Below are 20,825 nucleotides of genomic sequence, written 5' to 3' on the forward strand. Positions count from 1 at the left end.
CGGCACAAAGGAATATGACATCTTTCTTTTGCATGCTGTGATAAAATGAAATAATAATAATAATAATAATAATAATAATAATAATAATAATAATAATAATAATAATAATAATAATAATAATAATAATAATAATAATAATAATAATAATAATAATAATAATAATAATAATAATAATAATAATAATAATAATAATAATAATAATAATAATAATAATAATAATCATAATCATAATCATAATCATAATAATAATAGTAATAGTAATAATAATAATAATAATAATAATAATAATAATAATAATAATAATAATAATAATAATAATAATAATAATAATAATAATAATAATAATAATAATAATAATAATAATAATAATAATAATAATAATAATAATAATAATAATAATAATAATAATAATAATAATAATAATAATAATAATAATAATAATAATAATAATAATAATAATAATAATAATAATAATAATAATAATAATACTATTTAAAATTTACATTGCGCCCCTTACATACAAAATTATCAGAGGCGCAGAACATATTTTGAGTAACTACCAAACGTGTACCTTCCCTTTAAAGGCGATAGCTCAGTGTAAAGTAAACCCTTACCCCGATAGATGGTGAACAAAGATGGCTCTAAGGGATCCAATATTTTCAACGATAACTTCTTTGTTTTCTCCATCCATAGTGGCTCGCATAATGTGCATAAAAACATTATCCGTCCAGTACATCATGCGAGAAGTCAGGTCCAAACTCAAACCATCCGGTTCTGTAAGGGGGAGGAGATACAGATTATTGTCTTAGAAAACAACAAAGTACCACAAAGGCGCGGTCACACAGGCCTTGATTAACGGGAACGAAAACGAAAACGTTAAAAAAATGCACGCCCTCGTATTCCGAATGGAGCAATTCAACCAATCGAATGCGTTCTCTTTGCGCAGTATCGTTATCGTTTTCGTTACCGCTGAATTTTCTGAGTTTTTTCTCAGAACAACGTGCAAACCAATTGTGTTCACTTTTAACCAATGCATAATATAGTCTCACCTCTAAGGCTTTCAACTAGTGTCATTTGATTGCTGCCGTTCAGATGAGCTCTAGCTATCTTTGAAGACGGCACACCTTGAACCTCAGTCCAGTAAACCATTTCCATCACTGGGTCGTAGTCAACGGCCAATGGACCCTTTAAGCCACTGAGAGGGAGCGGTGTCAAATCGACAAGGGCCTTGCCCATGCTTCCCGCATAAATGCTGTTATTAAAAAGATCAGCGATCAATGCAAAATCACCTGCAAGTATAAGCACAGGACAAAAAAAGGGGGAAATGAAGAAATTAAAATTATGAGCTCCCATCATCGGGCCCTTTAACAAGCACAGTCAAAACCACAAAACAAACAAAAATATAATTGTGTTTTATGAAGTGCAGATATTGCGAGAATCATGTAAGTGCAGATGGCGTGTCATGGCTTAGTAGTTAAGAGCGCCGGATTCAAACTCGTGTGTTTCTGATCATCTGGAACCACTTTCATAGAGCTGCTAAGCACAACAATTTGCTTAGCATGAAATTTCTTCCTCGATTAAAACAGGATTACCAACCAAATTTCCATTTGTTGCATTAAGCTTGTTACTGGTATTCAGCTGTTGTTTGCTGATACTGAAAATCACGTGGAAGTTTGCTTGGTAATCCTTTTTTTTATCAAGGAAGACATTTCATGCTGAGCAAATTGTTTGTGCTTAGGCTGCAGCTCTATGAAATTAGGCCTAGGTCTTTACGCTTTGAAGAAATGTATAGCTTTATATTGGTCTTTGGATGATTGCTTTATTGCAGAGTTATGGTCATCAAACGCCTTTGTTTGAGTGTGTACTGCTATCAGTACACGTTGTTAAGGCAAAGTTTATTATTTTTTAATTTCGGAACCATTCTACCGTTTTATTTCTATATGTATGCTATGAAGCTAATACCAGAAATTTGCGTTACAAAAGGTGGTCGCGTTTTTCCTAAAATCCGTAGCTAATACTTTCACGCAGGAAAAGTATCCCTACTATCAATGAATAATCTCAGAAACGTTGTGACAGTAACGCTTTTCACATTCTTTTTTGTTTTTCGTTTTATAAGGACTGATATCTTGTTAAATAACCACATAGTTTCGAAAAGAAATGTTTTCTCAGAGTTTGCTTTATAATTATCGAAAGCTGAATATCAGAACTTGTTTTTGCCATAACTTTTAAGGGGTGCTTTGGAGTCATGGTATTTCTCGGATGCATTGCGCGTGAAGGCAGGGTGGCCCGAGGTTTTATGACACAAGTAATAAAGCAAAGGTGTAAGTTTGGTAACCAACCCTTAAAAGTTATGGCAAAAAAACTTATATATTTACAACTATCTACAAGAAAACAATCACAATAACTTTCACTATAACCACTGGCATAAAAATTATTACACTAAGTATTACACTATTACTAAATCCTTAATTATTTGATATATTGAGTCCTACCCGCCACCAATTAAGTTCTTTTGTTTCCGGCTGTGAGTAGAGTGGATTGGGACCGTCCGGTGTTGTGCCAGCTGAGGTATTATTGATATTGATATTGTTAATGTTAATATTGTTATTCTTATCATCGTTGTCTTTACCATTTCTGTCTTTGTTCTAATTGTCTGTCTGTGCGTTCTTGTTCCTGTTTAGGTTATGTTTGTCTGTCCCTAACTGTAAGCATATCAACACAGGCCTCGGCTTCAAAATTATGTTATTAATTTATTCCCAAAAGCAACAAAGGACATACATATACAACAAAAGATGATGCCTCCATACTTAAATAATCTCTGCCTTGTAAAATAGCATTGTTTAATGGGTACTCCTGTATAAATTATTGTTTGTACTGTTTTCATGAAGTATGGTAATAAATGTAAGTTTGAATGTGAATTTAAATACTTACCTGCTAATGTAAAATTGCAGGTAAAAAGCAAAATAACTAGCTTCATCACCTGGCACGTAGCCTGGTAGAGACCACTCATTATGAACAGCGCCCTCTATCCTCGAGCAACAAATGAGATTCGAGTACACTAAAAAAAAATACATAACAAATAATGATCAGTTTACTTTAAGTGAACGTTGCCTGTGATCGGGCGAGTTGGTCTATGAAAAGTGTTTGAAACCGTTTGTTATAAAATGCATATGGTTGGGAAGATGTTTTAAAGACACTGGACACTGTTGGTAATTGTAAAAGAATAGTCTTCACACATGGTGTATTTCAACATTTGCACAAAATAACAAACCTTTGAAAATTTGAGCTGAATCGGTCCTCGAAGTTGCGAGATATAACGAAAGAAAAAACACCCTTGTCGCACCATGGTCACACGAAGTTGTGTGCTTTCAGATGCTTGATTTCAAAACCTCAAGTTCTAAATCTGAGATCTCAAAATCAAATTCGTGGAAAATTTCTTCTTTCTCGAAAACTACGTTACTAGGTAGACTTGTGGACAAGTCGTTTAATCGGCCCACGTTCAGAAACGTGCCGCCCGCATTATTCTTGGCCTTCAATATCAGTCCTATACCATGGCACTTGAATTACTGGCCATCTCATCACTCAAGTATAGAAGAGAAGACCTTTTTATAAAGTTTGGTAAGAACTTACTTGGATCCTCTAAGTTTAGGAACATGCTCCCCCCTGAAAAAAAACTACTACCGGTGATAGGGTACTTCGAGCCAGCACAGTAACCGGGCTTCACATTCCCAAGTGTCGTACTGAAAGGTACAAAAGATCCACTATTCCTGCTCTTGCCCGCATTTTGTGAACTTCTGGCCAAAGCCCCTCAGCCTAAAAATATCTATCTTCTTTCTTTATAGTTATATATGGTTTAATTGTAAATAGCCTTTTTTTTTATTGTTATTACCAAATGTGTTCTTGCCAACTGTGATTTGCCATTTCTTTATTTTTTGCCATGTAGCGATTTCTAGTCTCCTTAGTAATCATTGCTGTAACTTTAATGACAATTATATTGGTTTTTCTAAGTGAGCCATGGTTGGTTTTCTAATCTTATCAAAAAATTGTTTTTGTGCTCTTCTAAAAGTTTTTTTCTTTTGTGGGATGCGTTGCCTTGGATCGAGTGGGTTGGTCTTGGGAGGGCATTTGAGACCCGTTTATTATGGAATGCTTTGCGGTTTGCGGTTGGATGGATGGTTTGGAAGTGGATTATGGTGGTCCGTGCGGGCATGCCTCGGGGTTGTATGGTTTTTCTTTATGCGTCGTGAGCTGGCGTGGTCTGCCATTTTGCGGAGTCAAAATTTTGACTCCGCGGAGTGGCCGACCGTGTTTGTTCGCGACGTGGGGGAAGACCGTGCAGTTTCGGGGGGTGTTTGTGTGGATTATTCTGCTCTACTCTCGAATTGTCTATCCGGCCGCATGCAGTTTAAAGTGGGGGACGATCTCGGGCGCTTTTTGGTGATCAACTCGACCGATCTGGGGCAACATGTCTCTTTAATGTGTTTCTGTGTGTGTTTATACATCAATATATATATATTTTTTTATATGGAATATATATATATATATATTTTTTTTTTATTTTTTAACTGTGCATTTCGGCTTTTTAGCCGCTGTATTGCAGTGTTTTAATAAATAAACCATGAATAAATAAATAAATAAAAGATAGTGCTCTCGCGAGATCACTGCTCTCGCGCGAAATGGTGGCTCCCCGATTTCGACTCCTCATTAGGAGTCGAAATCGGGGAGCCACCAGTTCGCGCGAGAGCAGTGATCTCGCGAGAGCACTATCTCAGCGCGTGGGGCCGATTTAACGACTTGTCCACAAGTCTACTTCAGAGGGAGCCGTTTCTCACAATGTTTAATGTAAAGAGAGAGAGACGGGAAGGTGAGAGACGGTCCTCTACTTAATAAAGGACGAGCATTCGCCAAAATACATGTCAATAAATGGAACAGTCAGTAAGCCAATGACGTTTTTATGAAAATCTCTACTATACAGGTTTTAATACTTCCAACCCATAGAAAACATACAAAAAGTTATAACACTACAGTATACACTACACGTAGCCTACATGATGCAGTGCACGAAGTTCACCAAAAGGTCAGCACACACAGAGGCTAATGGACGCACGTGTGTGACAGTGCTGCCTGGCATACACACATGGTTTAACAAATAAAACGATCCAAATAGAGAGCTACAAAATCACAATAATTTGGGCATTAATGAGGGTAAAACACAGAATAATACTCACAAATATCTCTATAACTCTATTGATCCCATATAAATAGGTTTTTGGAGCATGGCCAGAGCCATGCTCCCTATAAAAATAGAGAGAATCACAGACCCAATAAAATAATTTGCTCTTCCAAGTCGAAGCTAAATAAAAAGAGGGTGATTGTCACATGACAAAACCAAAAGTTAACTTTGAACAAATCCAACAATGAGGGCGCACTTTGGATTCCTACATGTTCCCTACTTTATAACCACGCGACCCGAGTGGTTTAAACAAAACAAACTAAGCTTTCAAGAAATTTAACTGTGTATCTTCAATTACCTGGGTCTTGCCACCCACGGCACATAAATCATTCGTTCCCATATCCATGCATAGGATAAAAAAACTACCAATATAACTTATTTTTACTATTATCCAGTGCAGTCACAAAGTTGGTAACAAAGGCAGCTTGAGCTGAGTCTTCGGCACACTGCCGAAATTCCTCTGGTTCCCAAACGCGAAACACTGTTTTTATGTAATATTGGGCCAACTGCCCGAACTTTCTGTCCATACATTGTTATACATTTTAATTGAGGTATTTTTGGCCACGTTTCTGTTTAGACATTGTTATACACTTTAAGGTCAACCAGAGTTGACTCCACATACTATAACACACATATATAAATGGTGATTCAAGACTCTCAACGTTCTTACGTGAGGCAATCTTACTACACTATACTCTTACTACTCTTTACTTTTACTACTCTTACTACTCAATTGGATTTCACAAGGCAGGCAAAACTATACTTATCTCAACTACCCACAGATATATGTGAATACAACAACTATTTTTAGCTCAAAAATACAAGCACAGTGATCTTTATACAACAAAGATGTCACAAATCAGAGGAACTGGAGAATAAAATGGCTTTACACAGCACTCAATATCAATCACATTATTACTCATTAAACTGTATAAGGCCAACCAATGTCTAGCAAATCCTTTTATTAGGAATAAAATGCTGACTAATCAAACATGCCTTTCAAACAGTATTTTAGGAGCAACGCCCGTCACTTAAAGTTCTTAGGGTCACAAAATATAGGAATTGGAAGTCAATGAAAATACACAACTTGATAACTTGCTAGATATTCATGCTGAACACAACCCGTCACTACACGTACTTAGGGTAACCATATACTCACATCGAAGTGTACATAAAATGACTTCAAACCAATAAATATAGTGATTGATACATAACAACAATAGCACTTAAAATTCTCCAAAAACACTCTAAGATCACAATATGAACATGTTCCAGAAAGTCAATTATCTGTTTTTCCACAGAAAGATCATACTTCAAAATATAAGACTCAATTACTCAATTACTTCCTTGGGCACAATGTAGATATATTAGTGAAAAAGGTTCACTTTTGAACACAAATAGGCCTAAACAACTCGTAGAGGTGCTACTCGCACGTTCCGTCACCTATAGTGAACAGACAGTCCTCTGCTATTTACACAAAGTTTAAGTAATGGCATTTGGCCACAGACCCAAGATAAAATGTACAGTGGGTCTACTGATGGTCACCGCTACGGCCCAGACAGGTACATGAATATGAAAATAAATTGCAATCCCTAAATACAAAGGAGACTTCCCTACTTTTTCCTTCGCTTTGCCATCTGGCAAACAAAATGAGGGGCGGTTGAAGCTGACATGGTGGCTATCGTTAAAAACACTCACAGCAGGAGAAACTAAAACTCCTCCTGCCACCTCTACATAACAAAAACTAGCAGCTTCAAAAACAACTGGCTTAATATTAAACGGCACAGCCTCCTCAAAAAATACATCATCATTCACATGAGAAATAGAAGGGGAAAAATCAATCGGGTCAGGTGACTGCAATTTATCAGTGTCTGCATTCAAATTTTCAAGACACTTGAAAATATTAGAAAATCTAGCATCTAATGCAGCTTTAATGCTATCGACGACCACAACATTTATATTAATAGGACACTCATCTTCGTCTTCGTCTTCACGTAAAAAACTAGTGAAGGAACTCACAATGGTTTCAGCTAAAGCACTGTTTGACTTTGAAACATCGTCTGGCACAGACATAGTTTGAATACTATTATTATCTTCTTATTTTTCTTCTCATTTCTACTTCTTCTTATTTCTGCTTCTTCTTATTTTTCTTCTTATTTCTACTTCTTCTTATTTCTATAGCAATGTACTTACAAAATTATGGCTTGTTGAAATATACTGAGGCCTAAATTATCGACCTTCAAAACAGTCTGCTCTTAACACAGACAAAAATACAAGTCCAAAACATGTCTCACCTACACGGTAGACAAAAAGTACTATTGCATTTCACGAACTCTCAATTGACAATACACACAGTCTTAGAAAGACTTAAACAGTTATTAGTTTGCCGAGACAAGTAGTCATAAGTATACACCATTCACACAAGTGCAACAAGAAATATGCAGTTAGCTGAAAACTCACAGTTACAATATTATGTGTGCAACAAGAAAATTATTTGACTAAAACACACTTTATCCAAAGCACTGGCCTACAACTGGCTCCAAAATCATCTGTTTCTTGAAATATTGAATCTCAAAAGACTCACATAGGACACAGCTGCCTTTAAACTACAACAGATCTAGAAAGCTTGGATTTAAATTGTCAAATTACAAACAGTTCTACAAACAGAATTTATACAATGAAAGTTGCACATCATAAAATGTAAACAAAATATGTATTCATAGAAGTCCTCTTGTCGATGCAGGGGGCAATTGCTAGATGACCATCACATCCATAGATCGCGACGAAAACGCGACATCGCTCACATTAACTCAGTTCTCTAAAGTCCGGGTTTACATAATCCACGGTAACTGACCGACATCATAAAATATAGCGAAAAGTTCTACTCCAACTTGAGAAAGGCGTAGACAAATCCAAAAGACATGAATAACGAAAACGAATTGGCGAATGCTCTATCCTGTCTACGACGCCATATTGTAAAGAGAGAGAGACGGGAAGGTGAGAGACGGTCCTCTACTTAATAAAGGACGAGCATTCGCCAAAATACATGTCAATAAATGGAACAGTCAGTAAGCCAATGACGTTTTTATGAAAATCTCTACTATACAGGTTTTAATACTTCCAACCCATAGAAAACATACAAAAAGTTATAACACTACAGTATACACTACACGTAGCCTACATGATGCAGTGCACGAAGTTCACCAAAAGGTCAGCACACACAGAGGCTAATGGACGCACGTGTGTGACAGTGCTGCCTGGCATACACACATGGTTTAACAAATAAAACGATCCAAATAGAGAGCTACAAAATCACAATAATTTGGGCATTAATGAGGGTAAAACACAAAATAATACTCACAAATATCTCTATAACTCTATTGATCCCATATAAATAGGTTTTTGGAGCATGGCCAGAGCCATGCTCCCTATAAAAATAGAGAGAATCACAGACCCAATAAAATAATTTGCTCTTCCAAGTCGAAGCTAAATAAAAAGAGGGTGATTGTCACATGACAAAACCAAAAGTTAACTTTGAACAAATCCAACAATGAGGGCGCACTTTGGATTCCTACATTAATATTATCAACCTCTCCCCATTACTCGTAATCAAGAAAGGTTTTATGATAATATTTATTTTGAGTAACTACCAATAGTGTCCACTGCGTTTAAAAGTATAATATAATGGCCCACACAAATATGCCTCCTTTTATTTTGCGAACTATTTTGTGTGGAATATTACATTCTATTTTTAAAACATCTTTCCAAACACATTATTTATAACAAACGGTTTCCAAACGCTTTTCATAGACCAACTCGCCCGATCAAAGGCAACGTTACCCTTTAACGTGTATCTTCTTTTACAATGCGACCCTGAACGGGTCGCATGACAAGAGCTAGCGATGACTAGAGCAAGCTAGTCGAAACGTAGTCTTGGTTCAAGACTCTCCTGGATTTGTCACAACAGGGCGCGCTATCACCCCCAACGCGCTATCAACCACGAACCGCTATAACCCGAGAACCGCTATCACCCGAGAACCGCTATCACAGGAGAGTCTTGGCACATTCGTTAAATCCCCCCCCCCCAAAAAAAAGGGGGCGGGCTCTGCGGGAAACCTACGCACGCGCATTATGTTTCCCCCGATTTTGGGGGGAGATTTAACGAATGTGCCAAGACTCTCCTGTGATAGCGGTTCTCGGGTGATAGCGGTTCGTGGTTGATAGCGCGTTGGGGGTGATAGCGCGCTCTCTTGTGACAAATCCAAGAGAGTCTTGAACCAAGACTAGTCGAAACGTTGAGACCAATAAATTGGAGAACTCACTTCGTAGTGCAGTTTATAACGATCAAAGCTAAAGTGGGGTGTCGTGGCCGAGTGGATAAGAGCACCGAACTCAAGCTCTGATGCTTCTGTTCATCAGAGTTTGGGTTCGAATCCCGGTCGTGACACTTGTGTCCCTGAGCAAGATACTTAACTATAATTGCTTCTCTCCACCCAGGGGTAAATGGGTTCATGTGAGGGCAGAGATGGTTCTTGTGATTGGATTAGCCGAGTAGCGCATATAATAATTATTGTCGCACAGGCTGTGTACTCCCCAGGGAGTTGAGATGGTTGAGGAATGATTTAAGACCTAGTGACCAGGGGTAATAATGTCGGAAGCGCTTTGAGATGCCCTCGGGTGTGAAAAGCGCTATTTAAAAACTCTGGTTTTTATTATTATTATTAAGTACTTAATAAGTAGTCGCCATTTTATTTATACCTTCCGCCCAGGTAGCAGTTAAAAAGCAGGACAGTTCTTTTCAAAACTGAGAAGTCTCCCGAACATCCGATAAATCTACTCTAATCCGCGGTAGTAGAATAAAGAAAGACAGTTCTCTATTAATAGTAAGGCAGATGTGTGAAAAAAATGTGGGTTTTGACGTACAAGCATGAAATTTTGCAGACATGTCGACCATGGCTCAGGGAATATTTTAAAATTGAGAGCCACCTGAAAAAGGTCACATGGTGGCCATGGCGGCCATTTTAAAAAATGGCCGCTAAAAGTGATATTTTGTATCAGATATGTGTAAAAAATATGGGTTTTGACGTCCAAACATGAAATTTTGCAGACATGTCGACCTTGGCTCAGGGAATATTTTAAAATTGAGAGCCACCTGAAAAGGTAAAATGTTGGCCATAGCGGCCATTTTGTTTAAAATGGCCGCCAAAAGTGATATTTTGTACGAGATTTGAAAAAAAAATGTGGGTTTTGACATCCAAACATGAAATTTTGCAGACATGTCGACCTTGGCTCAGGGAGTATTTTAAAACGGAGATCCACTTAAAAAAGTCACATGGTGGCCATGGCGGCCATTTAAAAAAATGGCCGCCAAAAATGATATTTTGTATCAGATAGGGCATTATGTGAACAAATGTGGGTTTTGACATCAACGCTTAAAATTTTGCAGACATATTGACCAGGGCTCAGGGAATATTTTAAAGTTGAGAGCCACCTGAAAAAAAAGTCACATGGTGGCCATGGCGGCCATTTATAAAAATTGGCCGCCAAAAGTGATATTTTGTCTCAGATAGGGCCTTATGTGAAAGAAATGTGGGTTTTGACGTCAACGCTTAAACATTTGCAGACATATTGACCAGGGCTCAGGGAATATTTTAAAACAACACAGTATTTTGCGAAATTATTTTGAAAATGCTGATTTTAGTTTGCACGCACAAGGGGTTGCATAATGTACAATATACTTTACAAAAGATAATACCTTTTGAGGAGTGGCTTCTGTCGATTCCCATGTAATATGCAAACAGTGATATAGATATGCCCTACACCTCACAATTTGTTCCACGGCATGGCTGACACAATCCAGTGCATTTTAAGGCAGCCTTCTTACAGCTGCATCCTGCGTATGAGTTCTCTTGCTGACTTGTTAGCCTCGGGTTGAGTGGTCCACAATGGTTTCCAGTTTGGCGGATCAGTCCATCCCCAGATCTCAGGTGATGGCAATGCAATCTTAACTTTGCAGGCGTTGCCCCAGCAGTGACCACCCTGATAGACAGTCCTCTTGATATGTTGCAACAAAGCTGCCCTGGTTGGTGGAATGGCATCCATGGCACGCCCTTTCCTTGCAAACATCTCTTGTCGAGCTTGATCTATGTTCACCAAAGTGCTAGTGCGGTCATATAACAAGATGGTAAACCGTTCAAGTACAGCGAAACTGTCATCACTTATCTGTGATGGTCCTTTGGACAAGGCAAGGAAAGTTGAAGTGACATCTTCATAGGTCTTCCAGGTTTCCCAGGCTGTCTTCTTTCCCTTGGTGTTGAAAGACGAGGCTGTATCACACCCAGTTTATGCGTGGAAGATTGGGAGAGCTTGGGACTTTGTGGGGCCCAGAGATGCTGCAATTTCATGGGCTGGAATGTATCTAAAGTGTTTTGCAGCCCCAAATGCCACCCACAGCTCCTGGATTTTAAGCTTGCTGGCTGCAGCTACGGCTAAAACTAAAACATCAGTGTCAACTGTGCGCAGCAGAATTTTCTGGAAACTGTCGTTGACTGCATCTGCTACATGCAGAATCATGCGGGTGTCCGCCTCTTCATGATCGCAAGGTGCTAGGTTAGTGGTGTCTCTTGGGGGGATGCACAAGACATCTGAACCATATGTGGTAACTACCTGCTTGTTAGTTTCCATATTTGCAATTTCCTTTGCCAGAAAAGCAAACAACTCTGTCTTATTTGCATCGATCCGCAGAAACTGTTGCCAGTTCTTTGGCAGATTGGTTGATCCAACGACTCTTCTTCTCAGGCCTTCACCACGCTTGCTTCTTGCGTGACATTTCAAGCTGCTGTCACTGTACTGGTCCCATACTATGTCAACTCGAGTAGCCTGTTGCAGCTGACGTTCAATGTAAGGCAGGAATACCTTGAGAGCGTAATCCTCAAAGGTCTTAGCAGTGATGGGTTCGAGAAGGTTAACCACCACAGCTCCATCAAGGATGGTCACATCAGTGTGCGGGGCATCCCCTTTTGATTCTGCAACTTTCTCCAAACACACCAGGAGGTCAGATTTGGATCCTAGTCTCAAGTTGCCAAACTGAGACAAAGATGGGGGACATGCTTGATTTTCGTGACGGAAGAAATCATCTAGGTCGCCTTCTCGTGACTGACAAGCGATATATAGCCTTGAAAATAATGAACAGTCACTTTTCAGGGAAGACACTTGCAGGACTGCGTTTGACTTTTTTCTAGGAGGAGCTTGGTTGAACAACGATAATTTGTTCTTCTTGATTGGCTCTGAAAGAGGTGTTTTTTGTTCAACAGGTCGATCTGTTAGGAAAGTATTGTATTGTTGCTGGCCTATCTCCTCTGCTTGACGAACTGAAGCCACAACAGCTGGGTCAATGATATCTCTTGTATCGAGTCTCAACAGGTCTTTGGTCTCCTCCAGAAATGGATTTCCCAATTCCTCAATCACTTCTACCATACTTTGCACTTGCTGGACAAACATCACCTGGTAACTTTTAGTTTGCTCATGATGCCGGGTTTCTGGGGTGGTCCTTCTGCCATTTCCCTCCATGGATGCTTCAAATTCTCTGTTCAATCTTGCCACTTCTGGCCCAGCAACCATCCAGCGTCTAAGAGCCTGTGGGTTTTGGGTGAGTCCAATAGCTCCACCGTCGCTCTTCACAGCACCATTATTTTATTCATGAGCCTGATCGATTGCCATACGTGAGAAAGGTCGCCTTGTCTTCCGAACTGTGAAGTTGCCTTTGTTGAATTCAGATGCAATCTCGGGGTGGGCCTTGCTTATATTTACCATGTCGCGTACATGAACTGGCACCCATCTTGCATAATTGGTATGGTCAAACGTGAAAAACCATGGTGTAAGCTGTGTCAGGCAGTCTACGTAAAGAGCAAAATTTGCTTCCCGCAGTGACCTTACATACATCAAGACAAGAAACTCCAACTGAAGAGTAGTATACCAGAACAGGAATTGGGGAATATCTTGTTTCTTTCGAGCACACCAGTCGTCAAATTCTTCATATTGAGAGCCTGGTTCTAATGACTCCTTGTAGCTGGCATATGACTTCTTAAGGAGGATGTGCAAGCTGCTAGCAGTTACTTGATGTGCATGTCTGGTTCTTGTGACATGAGATACCTTCAAATATGAGTCAGCAGTTCCTGCAGATGCCACCTTGGCCTGGACAAGTGCCTCCACCCAACCAGAGTCTTCCAGCCAGTCTCCTATGACCTTCAGTCATAAATTGTAGCTACATGTACATAAAGTTTGGTAATAAACTTTCTCAAGAAAACTCTTACCTGAGCTCTTCTTGCAATGCCTGCTGGATGACCAGACCATCACTCTTGACCGGACCGTCAATTTTGGGGATAGGCGCATCTTTCTTTGTTATTACCAGTGGATGTACATTTGTGTAAGACTCTGGCAGCTCTGCAAGGGTAGTTGATGTTTGCTCCATGGAGAAATCCTCTCTGCGATCAACTCCATAATTTCCATCAGTGGGATGCTGAAATAGTGATATCCCTGTGCCATGGAACGAATCGGTGGCAGTGGTTGCACTCGGGTTATGGTCGATGTTATCAACAGCTGCAGTGGTAAAGAGTCCTTGACGCAGATTAGGAGGGCAAACTGCTTGGTCACGACGGTACTGCTCACACACACTGTTGCCAACTTTTGTAGAGATATCCATTACTCGGTCATAGGAGATGGAGAGTCCGAGGTCAAACAGTGTCTCCACTAGCTCCCGCTTCCATGTCTTTGCATGGATTGTCAGTCCCACATACATGGGCAATGGAGTTTCTCTGGTCTTGGTGTGACGGACCACAATGCTTTCTGCCCGCCGACGAGAGCAGCTGTTAAACTGCAGCAGTTGGGCAATACTGAGGGCTGCCTGAGTCAAACTATCATTTGTCTGGGACTTGATGTTAGAACCATTGATGATCATTTTCACCATTGTCAACAGGGATTGAGGAACAGACTTGACCTGACAGTCCTCATCAAATGAGCACGAGAAAGTATTCTGCATTTGTAGCATGTCTCTCCTTACAATGTTGGCCGCCCTTGCTAGACAAATTGCATCTTCGTCATAGGTGTCACTGCAGGCCTTCCGCAGAGCAAGCCCAAGATCTTTATCAAAGGCTAGGAGTACGTCACGCCCTTCTTTATGTGCTGTTAGATCTGGAAAGTGGGCAAGTATGCGATTTTTAAGTTCGGTACTGTGTGGACGGACATGTTGCTCTATTCCTAGTTGTTCTAGTCGAGTGGAATAAAGTTTGACAATGTCTGCAAGTTTGAAGACGGGTGCAACATCTTCATCCATTTTTCTCTCCTCGATGTATGTCAGCAACTCAGCTAGAGCAGTGCCATGGAAAAACTTTTTCTGTTTGGTTTACATTGTGCTTGTCTTGCAGTGATGTAGATCTGTTGTAGAGTTTAACCAAACAACGTGGATGATACTTTGCATCTAGTGCTACCATGTCTCCAGCACTAAGTTTGGATAGTAGGTGCCCATCTTGCAAGTCTAATGCAGATTTACGAACGCGAGAGTCCAGGCGAAACGTTGATGCTTCACGGAGAGGTTCGGAAGTAGACAACTCGCAAAAGAAACAGACGTCAGTTGAGGTTGCTTTACTAGGGACACTTTGTCGTGTGCTCTTCTTGGACGAGGTGGAGCCAGCGTCGCTGTCATTGAAGTCGGATTTTCTCTTTTCTGCTCGCTTTAACTTTGTAGTATTGAATTTCATATGACAAGATTTGTGCCACTTGGCATTGTGCTCCAGCAGGGTTTGTTCTATACCATTTCCTTCATCCAGTCGGTTTAGATTCAATGATATAGGCAGTTCATTTAGCTCATTGAAACGCAGGATGTTCAAAGAGAGTGTGGAATACCCACCAGCAACAACGTTAGGATGAGTTGAATCGGCCGGACATTTCAAAGATTCAGTTGTTATTGCTTGGCAAAGTATACACTTGTTCCAGTCAGTCTTTACCTCTATCTCTTTGTAAGGAGCAGGTTGCTGTGGACTCACAAGCTGAAGGCTGCGAGACATCATTTCTGTTACTAGATAATCTGGTCACATCAAAAACAGCCAGGCTTACAAAAGCATCTATGATTTTATCAAGTAAGGTTGGACAAGATAACACGCAAATAGTCAGCTAAAGCGAAGTCAAGAGCCCACTGGCAATGTCCATACTGACTGACAAATTACACAAGAATAGTAGAGAACAGCTGCAGTGTAGAGAGTGGTAAAATGTTGCACCTGGACCCGAATAATACAACTGCATACAAATGTAACAATTTAATATAAATGTATCAACTAAATGTAATACATGTAACAAACTTGGCCTCCGTACTTTTACACTGAGATTAACACCAGAATTCTCTATACAAATGTAGAGGTCATTACAGGTGACAAGATCAGTGAGTATTTATTTGGCTTCCTGGTTAAGGTTTAAATAAATGAGCAGTGCATGTTTTCTGCCAATTTCCAAGAATATTTTAAGCATTTACTGAAAATTGTCATGCAATATACACATACTTCCCGCAAATTCTGGGAAAAGTTACATTTTTCCACATATAAATCAAATTTATCAAAAATTGCGGATTTAACCATGCCCCTTTTTACCATTCTTGAGTTAATTCTGGGTTTTCTGATATATTTACAGTCCTAAGTTTCTTTGAATCTTAATCGTAAATGCAATTTTCTATGTTAAATTTGAGTTTTTGCGATTTTTTTTTAAACGGTCGCCATGGCAACCATTTCACCCTTTTCAGGTGGCTCCCAATTTTAAAATATTCCATGAGAGATGACCTACAACTGCACCAAATTTCATGCTTGTACGTCAAAATCCACAATTCTTTGCTCTAAATGCACATATCTGCCTAACTATAAAGAACAAACTCTACCTTGCAAGTAGCTACGCACATAGTGTTACCGCAAAGGGGATAACAAATGAATGTGCAAGGCTGGAACTTTGGTCATGAACATTCTATCCGACTAATGATTGTTGTAAAAACTTAATATTTTACTGTTTTATCTCCAAACAAAAATGCATGAATCAACACCTTTCAAATCGTGATTCGTGATTATGTATATTATTTTCATTGAAATGAAAACCTACTCTACCCGGGTTGACCAGGGTTAAGCTAATCGAACGCACCAGGGAGACCCGGGGTTGACCAGGGTTCAGCTCATCAAACGCACCAGGGAGACCCGGGTTGACAAGGGTTAAGCTAATAAAATGCAACAGGGAGACCCGGGTTGACCAGGGTTAAGCTAGTCGGATGCACTGGGGAGACCCGGGTTAACCAGAGATGAGCTAATCCAACGCATCGGGAGACCCGGGTTCACCAGGGTTCAGCTAATCGGCCGGATGCACCGGGGAGACCCGCGTTGACCAGAGATGAGCTAATAGTTCAGCTAATCGAACGCACATTGGAGACCCGGGTTGATCAGGGTTCAGCTAATCGGATGCACCAGGGAGACCCGGGTTGACCAGGGTTCAGCTAATCGGACGCTGCTAGAGTGTAAGGATATAGGCATGGGTATCATCCACTAGCTTGGAGCCTTGCTGGTAGAGTGTAAGGATGTAGGCATGGGTATCATCCACTTGGAGCCTTGCTGGTAGAGTGTAAGGATGTAGGCATGGGTATCATCCACTTGGAGCCTTGCTGGTAGAGTGTAAGGATATAGGCATGTGTATAATCCACTTGGAGCCTTGCTGGTAGAGTGTAAGGATGTAGGCATGGGTATCATCCACTTGGAGCCTTGCTGGTAGAGTGTAAGGATGTAGGCATGGGTATCATCCACTTGGAGCCTTGCTGGTAGAGTGTAAGGATGTAGGCATGGGTATCATCCACTTGGAGCCTTGCTGGTAGAGTGTAAGGATGTAGGCATGGGTATCATCCACTTGGAGCCTTGCTGGTAGAGTGTAAGGATGTAGGCATGGGTATCATCCACTTGGAGCCTTGCTGGTAGAGTGTAAGGATGTAGGCATGGGTATCATCCACTTGGAGCCTTGCTGGTAGAGTGTAAGGATGTAGGCATGGGTATCATCCACTTGGAGCCTTGCTGGTAGAGTGTAAGGATGTAGGCATGGGTATCATCCACTTGGATCCTTGCTGGTAGAGTGTAAGGATGTAGGCATGGGTATCATCCACTTGGAGCCTTGCTGGTAGAGTGTAAGGATGTAGGCATGGGTATCATCCACTTGGAGCCTTGCTGGTAGAGTGTAAGGATGTAGGCATGGGTATCATCCACTTGGAGCCTTGCTGGTAGAGTGTAAGGATGTAGGCATGGGTATCATCCACTTGGAGCCTTGCTGGTAGAGTGTAAGGATGTAGGCATGGGTATCATCCACTTGGGGCCTTGCTGGTAGAGCAGAATGCACTATCGTAGGGTCATACGTTATCGACCCTTATAATATGTTTTCGACCCCAACTTTGATTCCCGTTTACCGCGAGATTGTGCAAGCTCCACCGGTGACAGAAGCTCGGCCAGCTTATTCACGGTCTGTGTTTTCGTCAGGCTTAATCATGCTGAGATTTAAGTTTCTTGTCGTAGGTTATGCTCAAACATTTATAAAAAGAAGAATTCCGGTATAAATCACTCGTGCATTATTATTCCAACAATCAAAAGAGTCAAAGAAACAACATCCAACCTAAAATTTAAAAACAAAATTATCATCTGCTAGATTGAGTTTCATTTTCCTTCAGTCACTAGATAGATCACGTGATGTGGTTGCTATTTGGGATTCTATGGTGTGCCAATATGGAGACAAAATTAAAATATTTTAATTGAAAATGGGAAGAAAACAAAGGTTAACTGCAGAACTGTGATAAATTCTCATAAACGTAAAAATAATATGTCTACAATAAATAGAAAATATAACAGATTGGTTTCTTATCTCCTGAAATCAAACATTGACGGTCTGAAATGGGGGAAAACGTATTGTTTTGAAGTGTTTGTGCTTTAAGGGGGTTGGGGTGTTTTACTGTCATGCCTTGTGATATCTCCGGATTATGTCTTAGGACAACAATGTAATTAAATTTGTTAAATATTAATTGAATGAGATTTTTTATTTGTTTTGCACGTCATACTAGCTTCTGAATATTCAATAAAATACCAACCAATGAAAGTAATGTAAACATATGACGTCGCTCCAATGTCGTGCATGCATTAGCACTGTAAATGGCGGACTATCTCTCGCATCAAAACTTGTAAGATTTCAACACCTGTTGAAGTACAAGTGTCATTGGATAGATGATTTAAACAAAAAAAACTTATTTAGTTTTTGATTGTGAACAATTTTCTTGATATCCTACTGAAAACCCATGACACCAGGATACCTCTCAACTTGTCACAAAGCATCATTGTGATTAAATCCATGCGGCCAGATCAATTTCTGAGACAGGGTGACCCTAAACTGATTAAAAATTGTATGTTTAGGGTGACCCTAAACTGATTAAAAATTGTATGTTTACCACGCAGGATTTTTGTGTCAGTTTCTATTGGGAGCAAGTGTCTATGGTTGTTAGAACGAGTCTGACACAAACGGTCAACCGTCACTACAATAGCCCTGTGTTATGATTATGCGGAGGGCATTCAGACCACTTATTCAAAGTTTTCTTTTGTTCAATTTATGTTTACTAGCGGGATGCCGCGCTTCGCGCGGCACCCCGCTAGATGATGAAGCCCCTTTACACAAATGTTTTGAAATGTAATGTGGGTGAGGGTGTTATACGCCTCTCTTAATATTTATGCATTACGTCATAATTCTACCCCAAAATGATCGGCTATGGCGCACGTCCGCCACTACTTGCAGTGGCTGCGCCCATAGCTCTGTTTTGGGGTGACGTACCTTATGCATACATATTAAGAGAGGCGTATTCGGAGGGACAGAGAGGTTATACTCACTTTGTATAGTTGGATTGGGAATTGTATTTAAAATGAATGAGGATCTTAAGCTCCAAAGATTCATAACACTTATAAGATTCTATACTTTTATTATTTTGATTATTTTTTCTTTGAGTCTTTATTTGTTTTTTTTCCTCCTTTTATTTGTGTCTCAATTTGTTTTATATATCTGTGTTTCGCCATTTGTTTCTTTTTGTCCATGCACTTTAAACTTCTTTTAAGTGTAATTATTTCGACTTGTTTGTTTGTTGATGTTTTGGTGTATAGTTTGGTAATTCCCCACAAGGGAGCGAATTATGTCAATCTATCCTGGATGAATACAAAGTAAACTTACTATCCGCATAATGTGGATTATTTTGTCCCCGACTTTTGAGCATTATTGTCATTGTAGTAATTTTGTTAACTCAACTGCACAAGTATTTCCCCGCTAAGCCGAATGTAATGGTAATTACCTAGTCGACTAAAATATAACGCACTGCTATACACACTTATTGTATTGTACTGAGCGCATATAAATCACGTGCTCGCGGATAATAGTCAAGTGTCTCCACATTGCCTACCAATCAGGAGGTCTTTGTCAAAGAGCAAATCAGACAAAAACATTTTTATAACCTGATGAATTTGGCATTAGTGGTATTTTGGTTCCCTTCTCAACAAATCAGGTACCTCCACGAACCAATGGCTGGTAAGAGGTTGGTATAATATAATATCCTCCTCAACAATAATCATCGGTACTAAATAGCAGAGGAGATATCCGACTAAAAAGGCTTGAATAGTCTCAGCCAATATCAGAGTTTATCCGACTGGAAAAGGAAGAAAGTAAACAGCTTTGCTTTATTGAATTATTGGTTGCTTCGTTTCCAATAACGCTACGATTTTAGAATCTTGGACCCTTTACTTATTGATCGCGATTTATTGAGCGTCACGTCCCACGATACTTAGCGTTGTTGTAGCACTAAACACTAAATAAAGCGAGTTTTTGGAACATGCTGTGAGCCACAACTCTATCTACTTTTTTTTAACCACCGCTTTTTTTCGGGGGGGGGGGGGGGTAAGAGCGTCGGCCTCTTTTTAGATTTATTTGAAGTACGAGGTCGCAACCCACTTTCAACCTAAAGTGATCCCACGGGGACCTCCTTCACCAAGCAACAGGTGGCCTGTCTCCACCACTCATACACTGACCAGAGGCTTGGCTCGATTTCACATGCTTTATACAGCACGGTGACTTACTTCATACAATGCAAATTTGTTTCGGTTTTGTCCTGGCACCCAGCCTCTACGACCCTGCACGGCAATAAATGAACCGATCCGGAGAACCATGCTCAGTACAACACGAAAGTAACCCGACCAAAAAGGGCGGATCAAATGGCGGGTGGGCAGGCAAGGGGCAATGAGTGAACCAATCCGGAGAACCATCTGCGGAACACTGTCCAATGAGTCACCTGTCAGAAAGATTTCTAGGAAGTCTTGTAACAACATCGACCAGTGGTTGACACACGGTCACCGCCCAAACTTCCTCCAATCAGATGGCTCGTAAGTGGGAGTTTGGGTCGGGGTTTTGTAGACTTGCAACCCGACGTCTGAAACTACACAAACGTGTTGAATTACACACACACAACTGTGTTGATTTCCACAAGGATGCCATGCCACTGGACCTTCTAATT

At 40.1% G+C, this 20,825-nt stretch overlaps 2 protein-coding genes across 2 annotated transcripts in view; both read right to left on the bottom strand.

Moving 5' to 3' along the window:
• The window catches only part of LOC139953845 (vitellogenin receptor Yl-like), a 52,969-nt gene that overhangs the window by 19,131 nt on the left and 13,013 nt on the right, over positions 1 to 20,825 (bottom strand). Inside the window, exons 2-4 of the mRNA XM_071953423.1 lie at positions 2,932 to 3,058; positions 1,050 to 1,289; positions 615 to 774 (exon numbers count right to left, since the gene is read on the bottom strand). Coding sequence (XP_071809524.1) covers positions 615 to 774; positions 1,050 to 1,289; positions 2,932 to 3,010 — 479 coding nt within the window. The 5' untranslated portion in view covers positions 3,011 to 3,058. The remainder of the gene's footprint in view (positions 1 to 614; positions 775 to 1,049; positions 1,290 to 2,931; positions 3,059 to 20,825) is intronic.
• On the bottom strand, positions 11,146 to 12,853 carry LOC139954059 (uncharacterized). Its single transcript, XM_071953721.1, has one exon. It carries the CDS (start codon positions 12,851 to 12,853, stop codon positions 11,576 to 11,578), a length of 1,278 nt encoding a protein of 425 aa, XP_071809822.1. The 3' UTR covers positions 11,146 to 11,575.

This window comes from Asterias amurensis, chromosome 22, assembly GCF_032118995.1.
Source record: "Asterias amurensis chromosome 22, ASM3211899v1".
NCBI lineage: Eukaryota > Metazoa > Echinodermata > Asteroidea > Forcipulatida > Asteriidae > Asterias > Asterias amurensis.